The sequence below is a fragment of the Phocoena phocoena genome, chromosome 13 (genome assembly GCF_963924675.1).
Source record: "Phocoena phocoena chromosome 13, mPhoPho1.1, whole genome shotgun sequence".
NCBI classification, from domain to species: domain Eukaryota; kingdom Metazoa; phylum Chordata; class Mammalia; order Artiodactyla; family Phocoenidae; genus Phocoena; species Phocoena phocoena.
In genome coordinates, this window is record NC_089231.1 from 81,791,849 (window position 1) to 81,809,973 (window position 18,125).

General features: G+C 47.4%; 1 protein-coding gene across 1 annotated transcript in view; it reads left to right on the forward strand.

Moving 5' to 3' along the window:
* The first annotated feature begins 1,152 nt into the window (after positions 1 to 1,152).
* The window catches only part of HVCN1 (hydrogen voltage gated channel 1), a 28,355-nt gene continuing 11,382 nt past the window's right edge, over positions 1,153 to 18,125 (forward strand). Inside the window, exons 1-3 of the mRNA XM_065890097.1 lie at positions 1,153 to 1,181; positions 1,549 to 1,630; positions 5,875 to 5,914. Of these exons, the coding sequence (XP_065746169.1) occupies positions 5,894 to 5,914 (21 nt within the window). The 5' untranslated portion in view covers positions 1,153 to 1,181; positions 1,549 to 1,630; positions 5,875 to 5,893. The remainder of the gene's footprint in view (positions 1,182 to 1,548; positions 1,631 to 5,874; positions 5,915 to 18,125) is intronic.

Genomic DNA, 18,125 nt, shown 5'->3' on the forward strand with positions numbered 1-18,125 from the left:
CTGGAAAAGGCAAGGAATGGATTCCCCCCTCGGGTCTCCAGAAGGGACACAGCCAAGCCAACACCTTGATTTTAGCTCTTTGAGACCTCCCCCCTGGACTTCTGACCTCCAGTGCTTTGTTGTTTTAAGTGTTATTTTTGTGCTGTGTTAGGCGACTAGGTTTGTGGTAACTTGGTACAGCAGCCACAGAAAACTAGTATGGCTCCCCCTCCGCCCCGCCCACGCCCCCGCCCCCGCCCCCGCCCGCCAGCCTAACCAGAAGAAGCAGGGAGGTGTATAGAAGATGGATGGCTTCTGCCCTTGGAAGTTTGGGACAAGTGGTATTTTGGGGAAGATGGAAGCTAACGGAAGAACTGAGACCAGAGCGAACAGTAACAGAAATAAGGTATGGACAGAGCGCTGGAGAAGCCTGGGTGAGGGAGGGCCTGCAGGGGAGGGATGGTAAAGCTGGGGAAGGGGAGCCCTAGTCGGCCTGAGCAAGGGTGTGCTCTGCCTCGAGGCTGGAAGGCTCCTCCCTCGTGCCAATACCAGCCCAGCTGCAGGGCACCTCCTCTTCACCTCCAGCCTCACCTCCCCCCCCCAACCCAGGGGCGTCCTGACAGCTTCGAGGTTGGCCACCCCCTTAGGGCATTCTGCCCACCCTCCAACCCCTGCCTGCAGATACTGTGCAGGGGACACTCAGGGCCCCCCTTAAGTAACCAGGAGTTGGCAGGGGGTAGGGGGGGCGAACAGGAGCCAGCCCTGCTTCCCTGAGTGTGTGTGGTGGGGAGGCTGGTGGACCCGCTGCCAATACATCCCGTTGGAGGAAGGAAGTGGTTCCCTCCTCCCACCCCTTCCCTTAGGGTCGCCTGGGCCAGGATTCTCATGATTCGTGATTGGCTCCCACGGGCGGGACCTTTGTCCATCTGCGGGATTGCAGGAGGCCCAGGTCAGGCTCGGGCCTGCGGAGCGAGGGGGCCTGGTGGGGGGAAGCCAGAGAACAACCGGGAGACCGACAGACAGGCAAGAACGAAGGCAACGGGACAGACGCGGGCCAGAGCCCGAGACCAGCAGCTGAGTTTAGAGGGCGGGGTGGGGGGGGAGGGGGGGAGGGGGCGGGGGTAAGGGGCGGGCGGGCGGGACGGCTGGGCAGGCGCCGAGCTCGCAGTTGCTGCGGTGGCCGCCGGCGGGCCGGGCGCAGGGTAAGTGCTCCAGGGCCGGCCCGGGGCGCGCTGCCCTTCTCCGAGCTCTCCCAGCCCGAGTCTGCCAGGGACCCCCGCGGGATCCCAGGAGGCCCCGGTTTGCCGTGAGTTCTAGCGTTTCCCAGCTTGGGGGAACGCGGGCAGGCAGTGATAACTCAGGGATCCCTGCCTGGCCCACGGATTCTAGAATCCAGTGGAGAGGAGGACAGGAGACAGCACGCACATCTCCCCTTGAAAACGGAAGTGTTGAAGAACTACCCTTTTGTATGGAGTGCTTACATGGGCCAGGTGCCTTCACTTCATCTCGTGCCTCGTAGCAGCAGCAGCAACAGGTGAGGTAGGTACCATCCTTGTCTCCCTCTTCCAGGTGAAGACACCAAGACTCAAAGAGGCCAAGCCACTCGCCAGGGGTCACACAGCCAAAAGAGGCAGAGCCAGAACTCACCCAGGTCGGTGTGAACCCCTAAGTCCTCTTACTCATCATGCCTGCCCCACCCTGTCCTGCACCCCTAGGGAGACGGCAGGGAGAAACCAGTGCTGGGAACAGGGGAGGAGGCCGAGATGAGCCAGCCTGCTCATCCCTGCAGGAAGAACCTCCACAGCAACAAATCCTTCGCCTGGGTAGGGGATGCCAAGGAGTAAGAACAGTGGGTTGGGGCCAGGTTAAACTCCAGGACAAAGAGGAGAGGGCGGTGCAGCCCCTGTCCAGGAACTCCTGGGCCTGTACCAGCACTCCCGCTGGGCACAGGGGGGCTCTTGCAGGCTTAGCCATGGGACTTCAGTTCTCCGTGCCTCAATTTCCTTGTCTGTTTCCTTTGCTTATCCGTAACCTCGGGGTTAAGCATGCTTTGTGCCTCAGAGGATTGCCGAGAAGATTAAATGAGATGGTTGGTGTGAAGGCCTAGCCTAGTGCGTGACTCAAGCCGTGCCCCCTCCACCATCCCCACTCATCTGAAAGCACTTCTCTGTCCTTCACCCTCAAGTCAGAGCTATCTGAGATCTGCAGTATTTCCTACAGCCCCGCCAGCAGCTGGAAGTTTCTTGAGTAAGACCAAGGCTGGGGGCTGCAACTCCTCCCTCTCTGACTCCGAAGGAAAGGCTGGTAGGGGCGGGTTTTGAAAATCTTTGGGGTGAGGCTTGCACAATTCCAGGACTGCCCTCCCCTACCACCAGTTTTGCAAGAAGGAGGAAGCCTAGCATATTCTTGCTCCAAAACCTGCTCCTCTCTTTGTCCCCGACAACTAGGCCAGCAGCAAGTGCTACTTCTCAGCATATTCTGAATCTGGTCACTCCTCTGCATCCCCACCGTGACCCCCAGATCCTCAACACTGTCTACTGAACTCTCTGCACAGTCAGGCCCTGATTGATTCCTGACTCTTCTCATGCCCCCATCCTCACTCCACTGCCTGCTCACTGCAGCCATACTGGCCTCCTCCTCCTTTCTTGGACATACTAAATTCTCTGCTCTCTCAGGGTCTGTGCACATGCCCTTCCTTCTCCCAGGAATTCTCTTTCTTGCCGTCTTCTTGTGATGCACCTCCTTGCAATTCAGAGACGACCGTAAAAGTCACCTACTCAGAAGCCTTACCTCACCACCCCAAGCTGCAGGAGCCACTCTTGCCTGCCCTTTATTGCATTACCGTTTTTCTTTCCGGAGCTTAGCCCTGGGTGATGTTACCTTGCTTATGTGTTTCCTGGCTAAAATGTCAGCCTACCAGGGCCCAGACCTTTTTCTTGTCTCTTCACTTTGGATTCCCCAGAACCCAGTGCCATGCCCTTGCACAGAGTAAAAGTTCTGATAACTGATAAAAGTTCTGCAGGCAGTGTGTGCAACCATCAGAGTTCTACTTCTCATTGCTTAATAGCCTTCTTTCTACATTTCTACATAGACCTCAGAATTGTCATTCCTCCCACTGCCTTCCTCAGCTTTTCCCTACAGTGGGGCTTATAGGCTGTTTCCAGGTTCTAACCCTAATATCCAACTTTGCTTTAAACACTGTGGTACAAATTGCACTTTTTTTTTTTTTGCTTTCAAATGATTTTTGAGTTACAGTTTCCAAACTGATGTGTTCAAGTCAAGGGTATGATCATCCTGAAGGCATATACCACTTATTACCAGGTGACTGTTTAGAAAAATTATCCCCAGCAACGTGTGCAAGTTTTCCTACAGCCCCGCAAGCATTGGGTTTTTTCATTTTTTGTTTTGTCTAGTTTAATGGGGAGGTTAGGGCAGGTTTAAATTTTCCATTGCTTGAATTAGTGAATCTGGGTGTTTCTCTCTGCATGCGCTAGTTCCATTTCCTGTCCTATGGAGGAAGGAAATCTCCAGGGCACCTTAATTTTTCCCTTCACCTTCACTTTTGGTGGTGGTTCCACTTGAGCCCACCTCGTGAGAGCAGGGTGAGGGCCCCCAGGGGCTGGAACAGGAACACAGCCAGGTGAACTCTGCTGGTTGCAGAAGCTGCTCTACCAGTCAACCAGCAAGAAACTGAGTCCCTTGTGCCCTAAGCATGGTACCGTGGGGAGAAAAAGAACTCTTTTTTTCTTTAGGTCTTCGTGATTTTTTTTCAAAATGGTAGTATTTTTTAAATTACAAAAATAACACATGATACATAAGGTCATTCACTGGAACTTTGGGAAGCTAACGTTGGTCACTAATGGGAACTACACACACCCCCTCAGGGGAATCCTGTGTGGTCATCCAAAGAGTGCACTTGCTCTAGAGCACACGGCGTAGAACGATCTCTGGGACACTGTGTTAGTCTCCTGTGGCCGCTGTAACAAATGACCACACATCTGATGGCTTAAAACAACATAAATTTATTATCTAACAGTTCTAGGGGTCACACGCCCCAATTCAGTCTTGGTACGCCAAGATCAAGGTGTTGGCAGGGCTGTATTGCTTCTGGAGGCTCTAGGGGAGAATCTGTTTTCTTGCCTTCACCAGCTTCTAGAGGCTTCCCTTATTTTTTGGATCATGACCCCATCCCTCCATCTTCAAGACAGCATAACATCTTCAGATCTCACTCTGACTCCAATCCCTGCTTCTGTAGTCATGTCTCCTATTCTTCTGATTCTCTTGCTGTACTTGTAAAGACCCTTCTGATTACACTGGGCCCACCTGGATAATCCCCGCATCTTGGAGTCCTTAATTTCATCACACCTGGGAAGTCCCTTTTGCCGTGTACATTGACCTATTCACAGGTTCTGGGGATTAGGAATTCACAGGTTCTGGGGATTAGGACTGATGGGGCTATCTTTCAGCCTCCCACACCCTAAAGGGAAATAAGCAAGGTTCAGAGCAGTGTGAAGGCTCACATTTGTTTAAGGGGAAAAAAAAGAATAAGTATGGCTGTGCTTGGAAAGACATAGAATACCTCCAAAGACTATGTGGGAAACTGGTAGGAGAGGCGTTCTGGGAAGAACAGGAGTAGAAAGAAGACTTATTTGTCGTAGTATCTTTTTGTATTTAAATTTTTTACTACATATGTCACCTATGTTAAAAATAAGTTTTAAGAAGTAACACATAATCATTGTAAAAGTTCAGACCTTCCAGAAGCCAAGAGAAAGAAAATACCCACCCCACCCTCAAATCACTCCCATTTTCTCCAGCAATAACCACTGTAAAGAGTCTGGCTGTATCCTTACAGACTTTTTAAAAAATGCATATATCATTTTTTTCACATAGATGGGATCATACTGTACACACTATGCTATAATGTGATGGGGGGGCACCTGTTATATTACATCTTTCCTCATCCACATATGGAAATGTAACAGCACTGGAGTCTCCCACTCCCAGATGTACTGTAACTGACTCAACCAGACCCTCCCTTGTTGGTGGACGTTTAGATTCTTTGCTGCTTTCCAGAGCAATCTCAACACTAACATATGTCTGTCTGGTTCTTAATTGGAGTGAAATTCACATAACATAAAATTAAATTTTTTTAAATTAACTTTTAAAGTGAGCAATTCATTATCATATAATACATTCCCGATGTGGTGCAACTACCACCTCTATCTAGTTCCAGAACACTTTCGTCACCTCAAAAGGCAACTCTGTCCCCATTAGGCAGTCACTCCTCATTCCCCTCTCCCCGTAGCTCCTGGCCACCACCAGTCTGCTTTCTGTCTGTACAGATTTGCATATTCTGGATATTACACATCAGTGGAACCAAGTACTATGTGACATTTTGTGTCTGGCTTCTTTCACTTAGCATAATGTTTTAGAGGTTCATTCATGTTGTAGCATGTGTCAGCACTTCATATCTCTTTTATTTTTTATTGAGGTATAATTGACCTACAATAGTTTCAGGTGTACAACATAGTGATCCGATATTTGTAGATATTGCAAAAGTACTTCATTTCTTTTTATGGCTGGATAACATTCCATTGTATGGATATAACATCTTTTATTTATCCATTCATATGTTAATGGACATGGATTGTTTCCATCTTTGGCTATGAATATTCGTGTACATGTATTTGTTTGAGTGCCTGTTTTCAGTTCTTTTGGGTATATACTCAGGATGTACATCCTTCTCCACATGCTTTGAGCTTTATTATTTACTATTTTCAGACACTGTTAACCTAAGCAAGTTAAAAATAATTTGTAAGAAAGTGTTGGAAAACACATACTACGGCGAATGATAGTAGGGTGATAGATCTAGACAAATGTTTTCTTATTTTCCAGATCTGGAGACGACAGGAAAATGGCCACCTGGGATGAAAAGGTAAATTAATTCTGGAAGACTAGCAGTTAAGGGACCTCCCAGCTTGAGAAGATAATTCTGTTTGGTGTTTCTAACAAGATAGAGGAAAAACACGTGTTCAGGGTGCTTCCACCATACCAAAGTGTTAAAAGTCACCGAGGTGAAAGCTATAGAAGGAACCTCAAGATAGCCTGATAATCGGAAACATTCAAAACCCAGCTCTGCATTTTAATAGCCCTATATCATCTGGTCACGCCCTTCACCTCCCCGAGCCTCAGTTTCCTTATCTGGAAAATGGGGAAAAGTTACTTAACCACCCCCGTTCCTGAAGGCTCACAGGGAAGAGTTGAGGAGACAATGGTCTCAGAATGCTAGGCCAATACTCAGCCCATAAGGGCTTCTCCCAACTGCTTATTTTACAGGTAGAGACACTTGGGCACAGAGAAGTAAAGCTACTTGCTCAAGATCACACAGGTAGGAAGTGGCAGAAATGAGATTTCAACCTAGCCTGACTCCAAAGCAAATGCTGTGCCTCCTGTGCTGTGTGGCCAACCTGAGTAGGTCTAATAAATTCTGTCCTTGATATCTGGGGTGCAGGCTTGTTGGATCTGGGGAGACATTAGTTGTGAAGGGTGGGGCAAGGTGAAGAGGAAGTGTTGGCTTCCATTTCAGCTGTTCACTTGGAGCTTCTGGGGGCCTGGCCAGGTAGAGCTATCAGGGCAGTGCCAGAAGCTCAGGGTAGCAGCAGAGTGATGGGGCAGAGTTGGAGAAGCAAGTGTGAGGGCCAGAGGACCATGGGATGATGATGATGATGATGATGGTGGGGATCTTGCATTTCGTCAAACTGATGGCCCCTTTAACTGTAAGAGTATTTCTGATTTAAAGCTGTTTACAATGTGGGAGGAGGAAGTGACCAATGGCACTTACAACATGCCACCAATTCTGATTTCAGAAATGTGGGAAAATGTTCAACTTTGCATTAATGAAATATGGTGGCATTTCCAGCAGAGGGATGACAATCGCCCTCTGTAGAGTTGTGTCAATTCCTGATAAGATATGGGAAGCATAGTGCCTGCCACCCAATAACAGGAGCTCCGTGAGTTCCAGTTATCATTAATACTCACAGAAAGGCAAATGGAACAGTTTCCTTCATTTATAGCTCCCTACTAGGCAAACCAAAAAAACAAGCGGAAATGCACGCTCGATGGTGGTTATGCTGTGGTGTAACCGGCTCACTCCTGCATCTTATGAGTGGATCAACCCACACGACTGCTGGAAAATAACGTGACAGGGTGTATCAAGAGTCATGAAAATAGTCATAATCAAACCTGGTCATCTTACTTGCGGGAAAGGAAACAACCCATAAAAAGGAAAAAGTATAATTTACAGCACAATTTAGAAACACAAATTTGTGTGTTTCTTAGCATGTAAGATGCCATTGATTGTAGATGCAACATTATATTATGTGCTACGAAGAAGAAGAAGTGCCGCCATTTACTGTGATCTAATGTAACACAACACTGACACTGGTCAATTGTAAGACAGACTTCAGAAATGTTAATATGTGAGAAAATGTGGCCTTAGAATTGGTGATAGAGGTGCTAAAAATGAACAGAAAATGCAATAATGAGCACTGACTTCTTGGTAAATTTCTTGGCCATTAAAAAGGCATAAGTCTGATACATATAGGTAGTGGGGAGAAAATAAGATACAAAGTTGTCTGCAGTCTTCGATTATAATTGTAAAAGACATAGATTAGAGTGAGATGGGTGGATAAGTAGATGATAAATTTGGTGTGTTGGGGTTATTATTTCTTTTTGCTCATGTTTTGACAATAGTAATACTGAAAGAAATAGATCTGGAGTAAAGATCTGCTCATTGGGGTGAATGACAGCAGGTAAAGCTGGGGATTCCGGGTACGTCAGGGGGTCTGGCTGCAGGGACAAGTTGCAAGGGTGGGGGTGAGGACACAAAAACATCAGGGCAAGCAGAGTGTTGGAATGCAGAGCCAAGGACACACCTCGGGGGACTCCTGGGGGCGGGAGCCTGTCTGTCATCGAACAGAGGCCAAAAGAAGGGGTGGCCCCAGCGGCATTGCTGGGGAGCTGGGGAAATTGGACCAGGGCCACGTGTAGCAAATAAGCCTCTTACTGATTCAAAGAACAAGTTCCTTTTAATAATTTACCTTGTGAAGTTAATTATGTTTTTAAAAAACTATTTTAATAGGATTGCTTTTAGGAGATTTTTAATTGTCCAGCTCTAATTTTGGAGAGGAAAACAGCTCTGTCGTAGAAGAAACTGGTGGGGTTTTTAGCCATGGCTCAGACCTGATTTGCTGTAGCCAGCTCTGCCCAGAGGGGCCCCCAGCAGGGCCCTCCCTGCCCCTTCCCACCTCTCTGAGCCTCCGTTTTCCTCTTTTGTAAAATGAGAACAGTGAGGATTAAACAAGATAGTGACTGGAAAGCATTTAGCAGGGTGCCGGGCTATGACAAACGCTTGAAACACAGGAGCTATTGACGCCATCATGAGGATAAAGTGAAACGGTTTTCAGCCCATCAGCTGACCTAGTCCTCGGCTCAGATGATTGCATGTCACCAGCCACATCTGGAGAACCTGGTTGCCAGGTGTGCTTAGAAATCCTTGTGGCCCTTTGGCACACTTCTCACAAGGTGTTTGGAGGCACCAGGTTCATTTACGATGCTGGTTCTTGACCTTGGCTGTACATTGGAGATCCCAACACCCAGGCCACCCCCAGACCAACTGAATCACAATCTTGGGGCCTGTGACCCAGGCACTGGGTTTTTTTTTAAAGCATCCAGGTGGTTCCAGTGTGCAGCCAGAGCTGAGAGCCATTGGTTAAACTGCAGCTGCACTGGCCTCCTTCCAAGGACCGAGCCACAGTGGGGCAGGAAGGAGGGGAGCCCTGAATTCTTGTTTATCCCATCTTTTCCATGGCTGAAGCATCACTAAGATGTTGGGGGATGGGGTGGCCCAGATGACTCAGTTGTACTGGTGATAGGTCCTAATTTCTAGCTGGGTAACTATATTTTTCTTTCTATGCTTTCATTTCTTTCTATGCTTTTGTTAACACAAATAGCAGCCTGACTTATGCTTCCCAGTTAACATGGCTGATATACAGACTTTGGGCAAGACTGCCACCTCTCTGACAATCATCCTCTCCCTCCCCCAGGGAAATAGAGTACATCCCACCATACCCGTGTTTTTCAAACTCAACCCATTAGTGATTCCTGAAATCCATTAATGGGCTGCCATCAGCCTTTTAAGAAATAGAATAAAGTGGAAAACATAAGTCTCTCACATGTTAACTTTAGTGTTGGTTATAGAACGTATATATGTCAATGTGTACTAAGTGGCAGGATATAAAATGTGTTTCTTACTGAGTAACACTGGGCTGAACTCCCCGCCCAGCATTGGCCTTCACCAGCTGTGAACTGGGTCCAGGGCAGCATTCAGAGAGGTCATGCAGGAGGGAGAGGGCTCTGGGCCAGGCAGCCTGGGTCGGAGTCTGAGCTCTGCTTCTCACTGGCTGTGTGAGCTGGGGCAAGTTGCTTGGCCTCTCTGTTCTCAGTTTCCTCACCTGTAAATGAAGAGGATTCAGTCCCCACCTTGTCGAGTTGTTGCTGTATGTTACAAAGGGCTTTTTGCACAGAGCTCAGAAAATGGCAGGTGCTCTGGGGATAGTTACAGTCGCTACAGTTTCCACTACCTTAAATATTATTTCCCACATCGTCTCCACCCAGCCTCCTGATCAACTTGCCAGGTCAACAGACTCTTCCATCAAGTCAGGAGGGATTCTGACCCTACAGGAAATGGAGAGAAAAGTTGGAGAATACGTCTCTGGGGCACCTGGGCCACCAGTCAGGCTTCTCAGTCTACCAGCAGCACCACCCCCCGCCCAAACTAGTCAGCCGTCACGGTGGTTATTTTCGTGAAACCTCAAACTTCCTCCCCACCCTAGAGAAGGAAAAGCTGCTATGCTTATTTAAAGACTTCCCTGATTTTAAAAATAGGCATTCCTCAGAACATAAATCCCTGGGGACAGGGTAGGGGGAGGTGGCGGTAGAGTACGTGAGCCTCTGGGGTACATGAGTCCCCCAAGAGGAGATATTTGCTCGAGGGATTCATTCCACCCTCCAGGTATGTTTAGTGGGAGGGAACCTGTGGTCTTCCAGGCATGAAGAATACGGAAGATATGGCATGAGCAGAAACCCACCTACCCAGTCCCCTAATGGGGAGTGGGGGAGGAAACAGACTCTGTTACACAAACAGGTGGATCCATCTCCATTGGGGAGGCATGTGGGCCATGCATGAATGCAACAGGGGAGGTACATGGTCAGCTTCCTGGAGCTGGGATGCTTGAGGGAGACCTCCTGAAGGAGGAAAAGAAAAGTGACAAGGTGGAAGAGGAGTGGGCGTTCTAGGTAGAGGAAATCATGTGTGCAAAGGCCTTGTGGTCGAAGGAACCTATTGAGTACAAAGGACTGAATGGAGACCATCTGGCCAGAGCAGAGAGACTGGTGACAGGTGTGGTTAGATAGGCAGGCAGAGGTCACAGAGTGCAGAATGGCTATAGGTCTCTGGAAGGCACTTGGGTCTTTTTTTTTTCCCAGCCGCACCACACCGCTTGTGAGATCTTAGTTCCTTGACCGGGGATTGAGCCCAGGCCCTTGGCAGTGAAAGCGTGGAGTCCTAACCACTAGACCACCAGGGAATTCCCTGGGTCTTTATTTTTAAGATCAGTGGGAAGCCAAAGAAGAGTTTCAAATAAGGGAGTGCATTAGGGTCCCCAGGATCACCCCAAGTTCAGTGATTCACTAGGAAGGCTCATAGGACTCAGCATACAGTTCCACTCATGGCTAAGATTTTTACAAAGAAGAATCAGCAAAGGGAAAAGATAAATGAAGTGAAATCCAGGGGAAACCAGACACAAGCTTCCAGATTCCTCTCCCAGGAAGTCACATGGGACTTGCTTAATTCCTCCAGCAGCAAATTGTGACAACACATGCTAGGAGAGCTTGTTAGAGACTCAGCACCCAAGGTTTTCATCTGGGGGCTGGTCACATGGGTGCCTTCCAAACTCCAAAAATTCCAGACTACCCAGAGGAAAGCAGATGTTCTACATAAACCACTTGTCTTTACAAAGAGTCCGGTCACAGTGAGCTGTCCTTACCAGGTGGGAACCCTCCCAAAATCCAAGTTCCCAGATGTCAGCCAAGGGCCAAGCAGGCCTTTCTAAGGGCAGCAGCCCCAGGCCTTTTCTGCACAGGGAGTGACGTGATTATGTTTCAAGAAGTGCTCTCAGGCTGCTGACGAGAATCTAAGAGTGATGGGGAGAACAGTGAGGAGCTGGTACATCCTCCAAGTAAAAGGTGGAGGCTGGGGCAGGGAGGTGGGCAGAAAATGGGAGAAGTAGATGATGAATTCAGGGGTCATTTAGATGCTAAAATGCACAGGGCTTAGTGATAGGTGGGCTTTGGGGGAGGGAGATGGAAGGCAGGGGTTGGGGACAACTTCTCTGACCCTGGCTGGGTGTGTCTGAAGATTCCTGGACCCAGAAGACAAGGTGCAGGTGCAAGTTCATGGACTGTCCACTGGGTGGTGGCAATTGCCATGTTGCAAGTCTCAGTTTCCCCTGCTAAGGGAGAGAGGATTGCATCTCAGAACCTTGATTCAGCCTCTTTCAATATCATCGTTCTTGTTGCTTTAAAAAGTATCAGCTTTTCTGGCATGTTTTCCCCCTCATTGGCAGAGCGTCTCAGAAAGAACAAAGCTAGTAGACCTGAGTTCATATGCCAGCTTTACCACTTACGTTTCTTTGTTTTTAAAAACTGTACACAAACAAGTTCTCAGTGTAAGAAATTAAAACAACAAACAGTATATATTAGGTTGAACCACATGAAATTGTCAGTTTCTACCAATTTTGACCTACAAAAATGGTCATCAAAAAAATAATTTTTTAAAATATTTATTTATTTTGGCTGCACCTGGTCTTAGTTACGGCATGCGGACTTCTCAGTTGCTTCACATGGGCTTCTTAGTTGCAGCATGCATGCAGGATCTAGTTTCTTGACCAGGGATCGAACCCAGGCCCCTGCATTGGGAGTGTGGAGTCGTACCCACTGGGCCACCAGGGAAGTCTCTGAAAATGGTCATTTTTTTTAAAGTCTTATTTCAGGAAAGTTTTCTTGAATTATATCTTGAACCATTCTGTTCCATTGTTTTGGTTTTCTTATTCAGGGATTCCAGTTGTATACATTAGATATGTGTGTGTGTCTGTATGTGTGTGTATATATATATATTTTTTCATTCTCCCTCCCTCCCCACTGCCCCCAAATACTTCATTCTCTGCAGGTTAGATCTTATTACATAAATGACTATTTCTTATGGTTAAACCTAATAGGAAAAAAAAAAGAAAGTTCCTCTTCACCCTCCAACCCAATCCCAATCCCTATCCCTTCATAGAGGTAACCCCTTGGTTTGGGTTGTTGATTTTGTTTTTAACAAAAATGGCATTATACATTTTGATCTGTAATATGCTGGTTTTTACTTGATCATAGATGAAAGACACCTTTCTATGTCAGTACGTACAGCCACACTGGTGTACTGCATTCTTAACAGCTGTGTGGTATTCCATAGTGTGATCTACCACAGTGTATTTAACCATGGACCTTGAGGTTGTAGCAGGTCTGCAGTGAGCATTATGCATGAGTGTCTTTTTGCTCATGTGTGAGTCCCTTGTCAGGTCAAACAATGACATTTAAAATTTTGATAGAAACTGGTTTAAGGCTGATCCTCCTTTGCTCCCATGCCTGGCACATTGGAGAGACTCAAATATTTTTTCAAAAGATGAAGCTGCCTCATTGCCCTCCTAAGAAGGATGTACCCATTTCCTTGCCCACCAGGTGGTATAGGGGAGTGCCTTCCTCCCCCCATCTCTGTCACCCTGCCACACCAGGTGACTTTGGGCAGTAGGTCTCCCCTCCCCAAACTTCAGTTTCCCCTTCTGTAGAATGGAGAGACCACACCTCCCTGTCCTACCTACTTCTCAGGATTTTTGTCAGCATCAAGTGAGAGCAAGAGGGGATGGAGGTGGCCTATAAGCAGCAAACAAAAAGAAACAAGTGGTTTTGTGACCTCCAAAGGAGCCTACTTTCTCCCAGGAATGCAGGATGGATGTGTGGCCCACGAAGATGAGAGAGAGAATGAGAGAGCACATGGTCTGTAGTACCCTTGGGCTGACTCGGACACACACCCTCTGTATTAGCTTCCTGGGGTTGCCATAACAAATGACCACAAACCAGATGGCTTAAAACAACAGAAATTTATTCTCTCAGTTCTGAAGTCCAGAGTTCTAAAATCAGCGTATTGGCTGGGTTAGAGGGAGGCTCAGAGGGAGGATCTGTTCCATCCCTTTCTCCTAGCTTCTGGTGGTTGCTGGCAATCCTTGGCATTCCTTGGCTTGTAGATGCATCACTCCAGTCTCTGCCTCCATCTTCTCGTGGCCTTCTCCTCTGTGTGTCCTCTCCTTTTCTTGTAGGGACACCAGTCACTGGATTTAGGGTCCACCCTAAATCCAGAATGGTTTTATTGCAAGATCTTTTTTTTTTGGCCTCACTGTGTGGCTTGCGGGATATTAGTTCCCTGACCAGGGATTGAACCCAGGCCCTTGGCAGCGAAAGCACAGAGTCCTAATCTCTGGACCACCAGGGAATTCCCAGCAAGATCTTTAACTAATTACATCTGCAAAGGCCTGTATTCCAAGCAAGGTCATATTCTGAGGTTTCAGATGGACATGAATTTGGGGGCAGCCACAATTCATCCCACTACACCCTCCTAACAGGCAGATCTCCAGTCACGGGCTGCCTGGCTTTTTCTCGGCCATGTCTTCTAACACAGGGGCTCCAGGTCATACAGCTCAAGGGCATATCCTGGCTCTGCCATTTTCTGAGTGTATGACTTTGGACAAGGCACCTTTTTCACCCAGACCCAAAATGATGGCTTCGACCTCAGAGGGGTGTTAGGAATTAAAATGAAATGGTGCATTTAAGGAATTTACCGGTGTGCTGATACAACAAATAATAAACAATCAACAATAATAGGTGTTGCTGCTGTTGTGTCTTGTTTGGGGTACGAGTATTGATTAATAAGCAAATCGGGCTTCTCTGGTGGTGCAGTGGTTGGGAGTCCGCCTGCCCATGCGGGGGATGCGGGTTCGTGCCCCGGTCCGGGAGGATCCCGCATGCCGCAGAGCGGCTGGGCCTGTGAGCCATGGCCGCTGGGCCTGTGCGTCTGGAGCCTGTGCTCTGCGGCGGGAGAGGCCACAGCAGTGAGAGGCCCGCATACTGCAAAAAAAAAAAAAAAAAAAAAAGCAAATCTGGTCCCTAAAAGTAGGCTGTGGGAGGGAACGGGTAAATGGGGACTTAGGGGATATTAGGCCCTGGCAATCAAGAGTCGGCTGACTTTCTTTAAAAGTACCTTTTTCAGTGATTGTTGGATGACCATGAACTAGGGACTTCCCCCTCCTACAGATGGCAGCTTCAGAGTCTGTAGTAGACATTCACAAGAACATTTTCTTCTCCATCAATCGTGGGTCTGTTTTTCTTGTTTTCCCCCTCTTTCCCAGGGAGTAATTTTTCAGATATAACACCTGTCATGTGTAAACCAGAAGTAGGCGATTACCTTTGATGGGTAGCTCCTGCTGTTTTGCTGTTAATGCATTTATTAAATACTTATTGAGCCCCTCCCTGTGACTGGAGGAGGAAGAGCATCTGCCCTCCCAGAGTTCACAGACCAGTGCCGGAGACAGACAACCCTGAGATGTCAAAGTGTTTGTTAGTGAGGGGCTTGATGGGGAAGTAGAAGAAGGACCCTCACCCAGCAGGCGGCGGTTAAGGAAGACCTCCCAGGGGAGGTAAAATCGACGTCTGTAAGACTTGAAAGAGAACTAGGGTGAGACAGGCGAGGGTATTCCAGGCAGGGGGCAGGCTGTGTGAAGTCCTGGAAGCAAGAGAGAGCATGGTTTATTCTAGAACCGCAATGCAGTTGGTGTAACTGGAGTGTGGCGGAGGCTGGGGAGGAGACCAAGAGAGCTTTGACCTTGTCCTGAAGGCAGCGGTTGGCAGTGGGTGAGGGTGGAGGGACTGAAGGTAATGGGAAGAGGGGAAGGATAGGCGAGGGCAGGGACACAGCCAGACCAGCCTTGGAGAAAGGTGACTCTGGCCACCACTGGGTGGAGAAAGGGTCAGAGGCAGGAGGCTGAGTGAGGAGGCTGGTGCTGGTGTCCCGGCAAGAGGTGAGAGCGGTAGGAGAGAGTTAGATGGAGAAGAGAAGGTACAGCATGAGTGGTGTTTAGGAGGTTAGACTGACGGAGAGAGAGGAGTCAGGAATGATCTTTAGTTCTTGGCTTGAGCAGCAGGGTGGATGTGACACCATGACTTAGGGGAACATGTAAGGAAGAGTGGACTTGGGGGGAAAGATAAGAAATTAGTTCAGTTTGGGTCATAGCAACTAATGACCTGGCAGGATATCAGACAAAAGGCTGGAGGCTGATTTGCACCTGAGCAGCATTGAAAACACAGGTGTGTAGAGACCACCGAAGGGAGAGAGTCGCCCTGTGCCAGGACAAGCTCAGGGTTGGGGACTTGAGGACTTCCGGTGGCATGGGGGCAGGGACATGGTACAGGAAGGGAGGCCAGAGATGGGAGAAAAATCAAGAGGCGCGGTTGTCAAATAGAACCAAGTCCACAGTGTGAGAGAATACAGTCCAGTCCAGCTGGAACCATAGTTGTGGGCTTTGATACGGAAAGGTGACCCCAGAGAGAGCAATGCCAGGATATATTGGGACAGCAAGGTTTAAGGCAGGGGAGATGGAGATGGGGGTGTCCAGTGCCAGGGCCTCCACTGATCTAGATTCTCCGGGTTGCACGTGAAAGAAACAACTCAATCTATATAGCTTCAGCCAGAAAAGGAATCTCTCAGTTCATGTAACTAAATAGTCTGGGGGTTGCAGAGCAGGCAGCAGGGCTAGTAACCAGAGAAATGAGATATCCACAGGTGATGATGAAGTTGGAGGAGTGGAGGTGAGAGCTTTTGTTGTTGAGGAATAATAATACCAGCTGGTGCTTACAGAGGGGCTGCTCCAGGCTAGACACTGAGGCCAGTGGTCCCCGTAGCTCAGTGAGTCAGTCCTTCCGTCCCACCCAGGCAAGGTTGGGGGGGATCCCGAGAGCTGAGAGTCCAGAGTGGGTGGTGAAGTTACTGAGGCCCACAACGTTTTCATGATCTTTGCCCTTTTCTGGAACTTTTCTGCTTCCGGAATGACAGATTTTTGACTTAAAACCAGAGTTGTTTTGTGCTCTGCTGGGTGCCATAAATATTTTCATCCCAAATTACTGAAAGTTGCTTCTTTACTGGGTGCAAAGTTTCAAAAAAAATTTCCTTTCCTGTATGAAATATAAAATGTGGTTTTTGCAAAGCACCCTGAGGTTCCCACCATGCTGAGAACTAGTACGGGAGGTTTCCATCTGCTAGGTGAGGTGTTTTGAGGGGGGCGGATTATGGCCAGTAGCCACCCAGAGAGATTTGGGACATCTGTGGGCCTGGCCCTTAGCCAGCCCTGGGAACCCAGCAGTTGGAGGGCTGGCATGGGAGACAGGGCACCAGTGCCCTCAGCCAACAGGCACTTGATGGGCTTCTGTTCTAGGTCAGGTGTCACATGATACTCTGGGGACATGGACTCTTGTATCTACGTGTTTATATTTTTCCATCAAATTTGGAAATTTTCTTCAGCCATTATTCCTCCAAATATTTTTCCTTTCATCTCCTTTTGGTACTCCAGGTACATGTATATTAGTCCACTTAATATTGTCCCTGAGGCTTTATTCTTCCCCCCACTCCCAGACTTTTTTCTCTCCATGCTTCCCCTGGATATTTTCAATTTTTTATCTTTTAGTTCACTGAACTTTTCTTCTGCAGCATCTAATCAGCTATTAAGCCCATCCAGTGATTTTTCATTTCATATATGTATTTTTCTGTTCTAGAGTATCCATTTGGATCTTTTTTGTAGTTTACATTTCTCTTTTGAGATTCTCCATTTGTTCCCTCATTAAGTTCATGTTTTCCTTGAAATCCTTGAACATATTTAGAATAGCTATTTTCAAATCTCCATTGGCCAATTCCATATCTCTGTCCCTCTTGAGCTATTAAGCTAATTTTTCTGTTGGTTATGGCCACATTTTTTCTGCTTATTTATCTGCCTAGTAATTTTTTATTATATGTTGGACATTATGAATGTTATGTTGTTGAGGGTGTTTTGCTGTCTTCCTCAAAAGAGCACTTTTGAGTTTTGTTCCAACCGGCAGTTAATTTACTTAGGGATAAGTTTGATCTTTTGAAAAAGCCTTATTTTTAAGCTTAGTTGGGAGAGGTCTAAGGTAGCCCTGACTGGAGGTCTAGATTAGGTCTACTTATAAGGCATGGCTTTTTTGGAATTTCTACTGCATGCTCAGAGTGTTCAACAAGATCTCTCTACTCTAGCTGTTTGGAACTCAGATCTCCTAACTCAGCCCTGTGTAATTGGTAGTAATTCAGCTCACAGTTCCCCAAGAGTTTTTTTTTTTTTTCGCTGAAAGTTATATTTTGCCCTGCCTCATGGAGTCTTGCTCTGCACATGTGAATTTTAGGACTCAGCTAAAGTCCAATTTTTTTAGTTTCTTCTCTGCGCTGCTTCATTTTCTCTGGTACCTTGACACACAAATTCCTGAGGAAGGAAAGTTCAATAGCCCTGAACTATAATCTTTGTCTCGAGTCCAGAAAGTACTTCCAGGCAGGTGATTGTGGGGGCTCATCTCATTTGTTTCTCTTCTCTCAGGGATCACAGTAAATTTCATATATTTTATCCAGTTTTATAGTTTATCTAGTCTTATGGCAGTTGCTTTAACTGGTATAGTTAATTTTATGGCAGTTGCTCTAACTGGTATAGTTGTTTATACCAGTTACTGTATCATGGTCAGAATCAGAAATCCCATTCTTTTGTATGTTTATGCTCACATTTTACACATTCCGAAAACAATGTATAGTAATATTTTGCGGCCATTGACGTAGGAAGAATACTAGGAGAGTGTGGAATCCCAGATGCCAATGAAGGAAGTTTTTGAAGAAAGGGAGTGATCTGCTGTGTTCAGTACTGCTGAGGGGGTACACGTGGATGTCA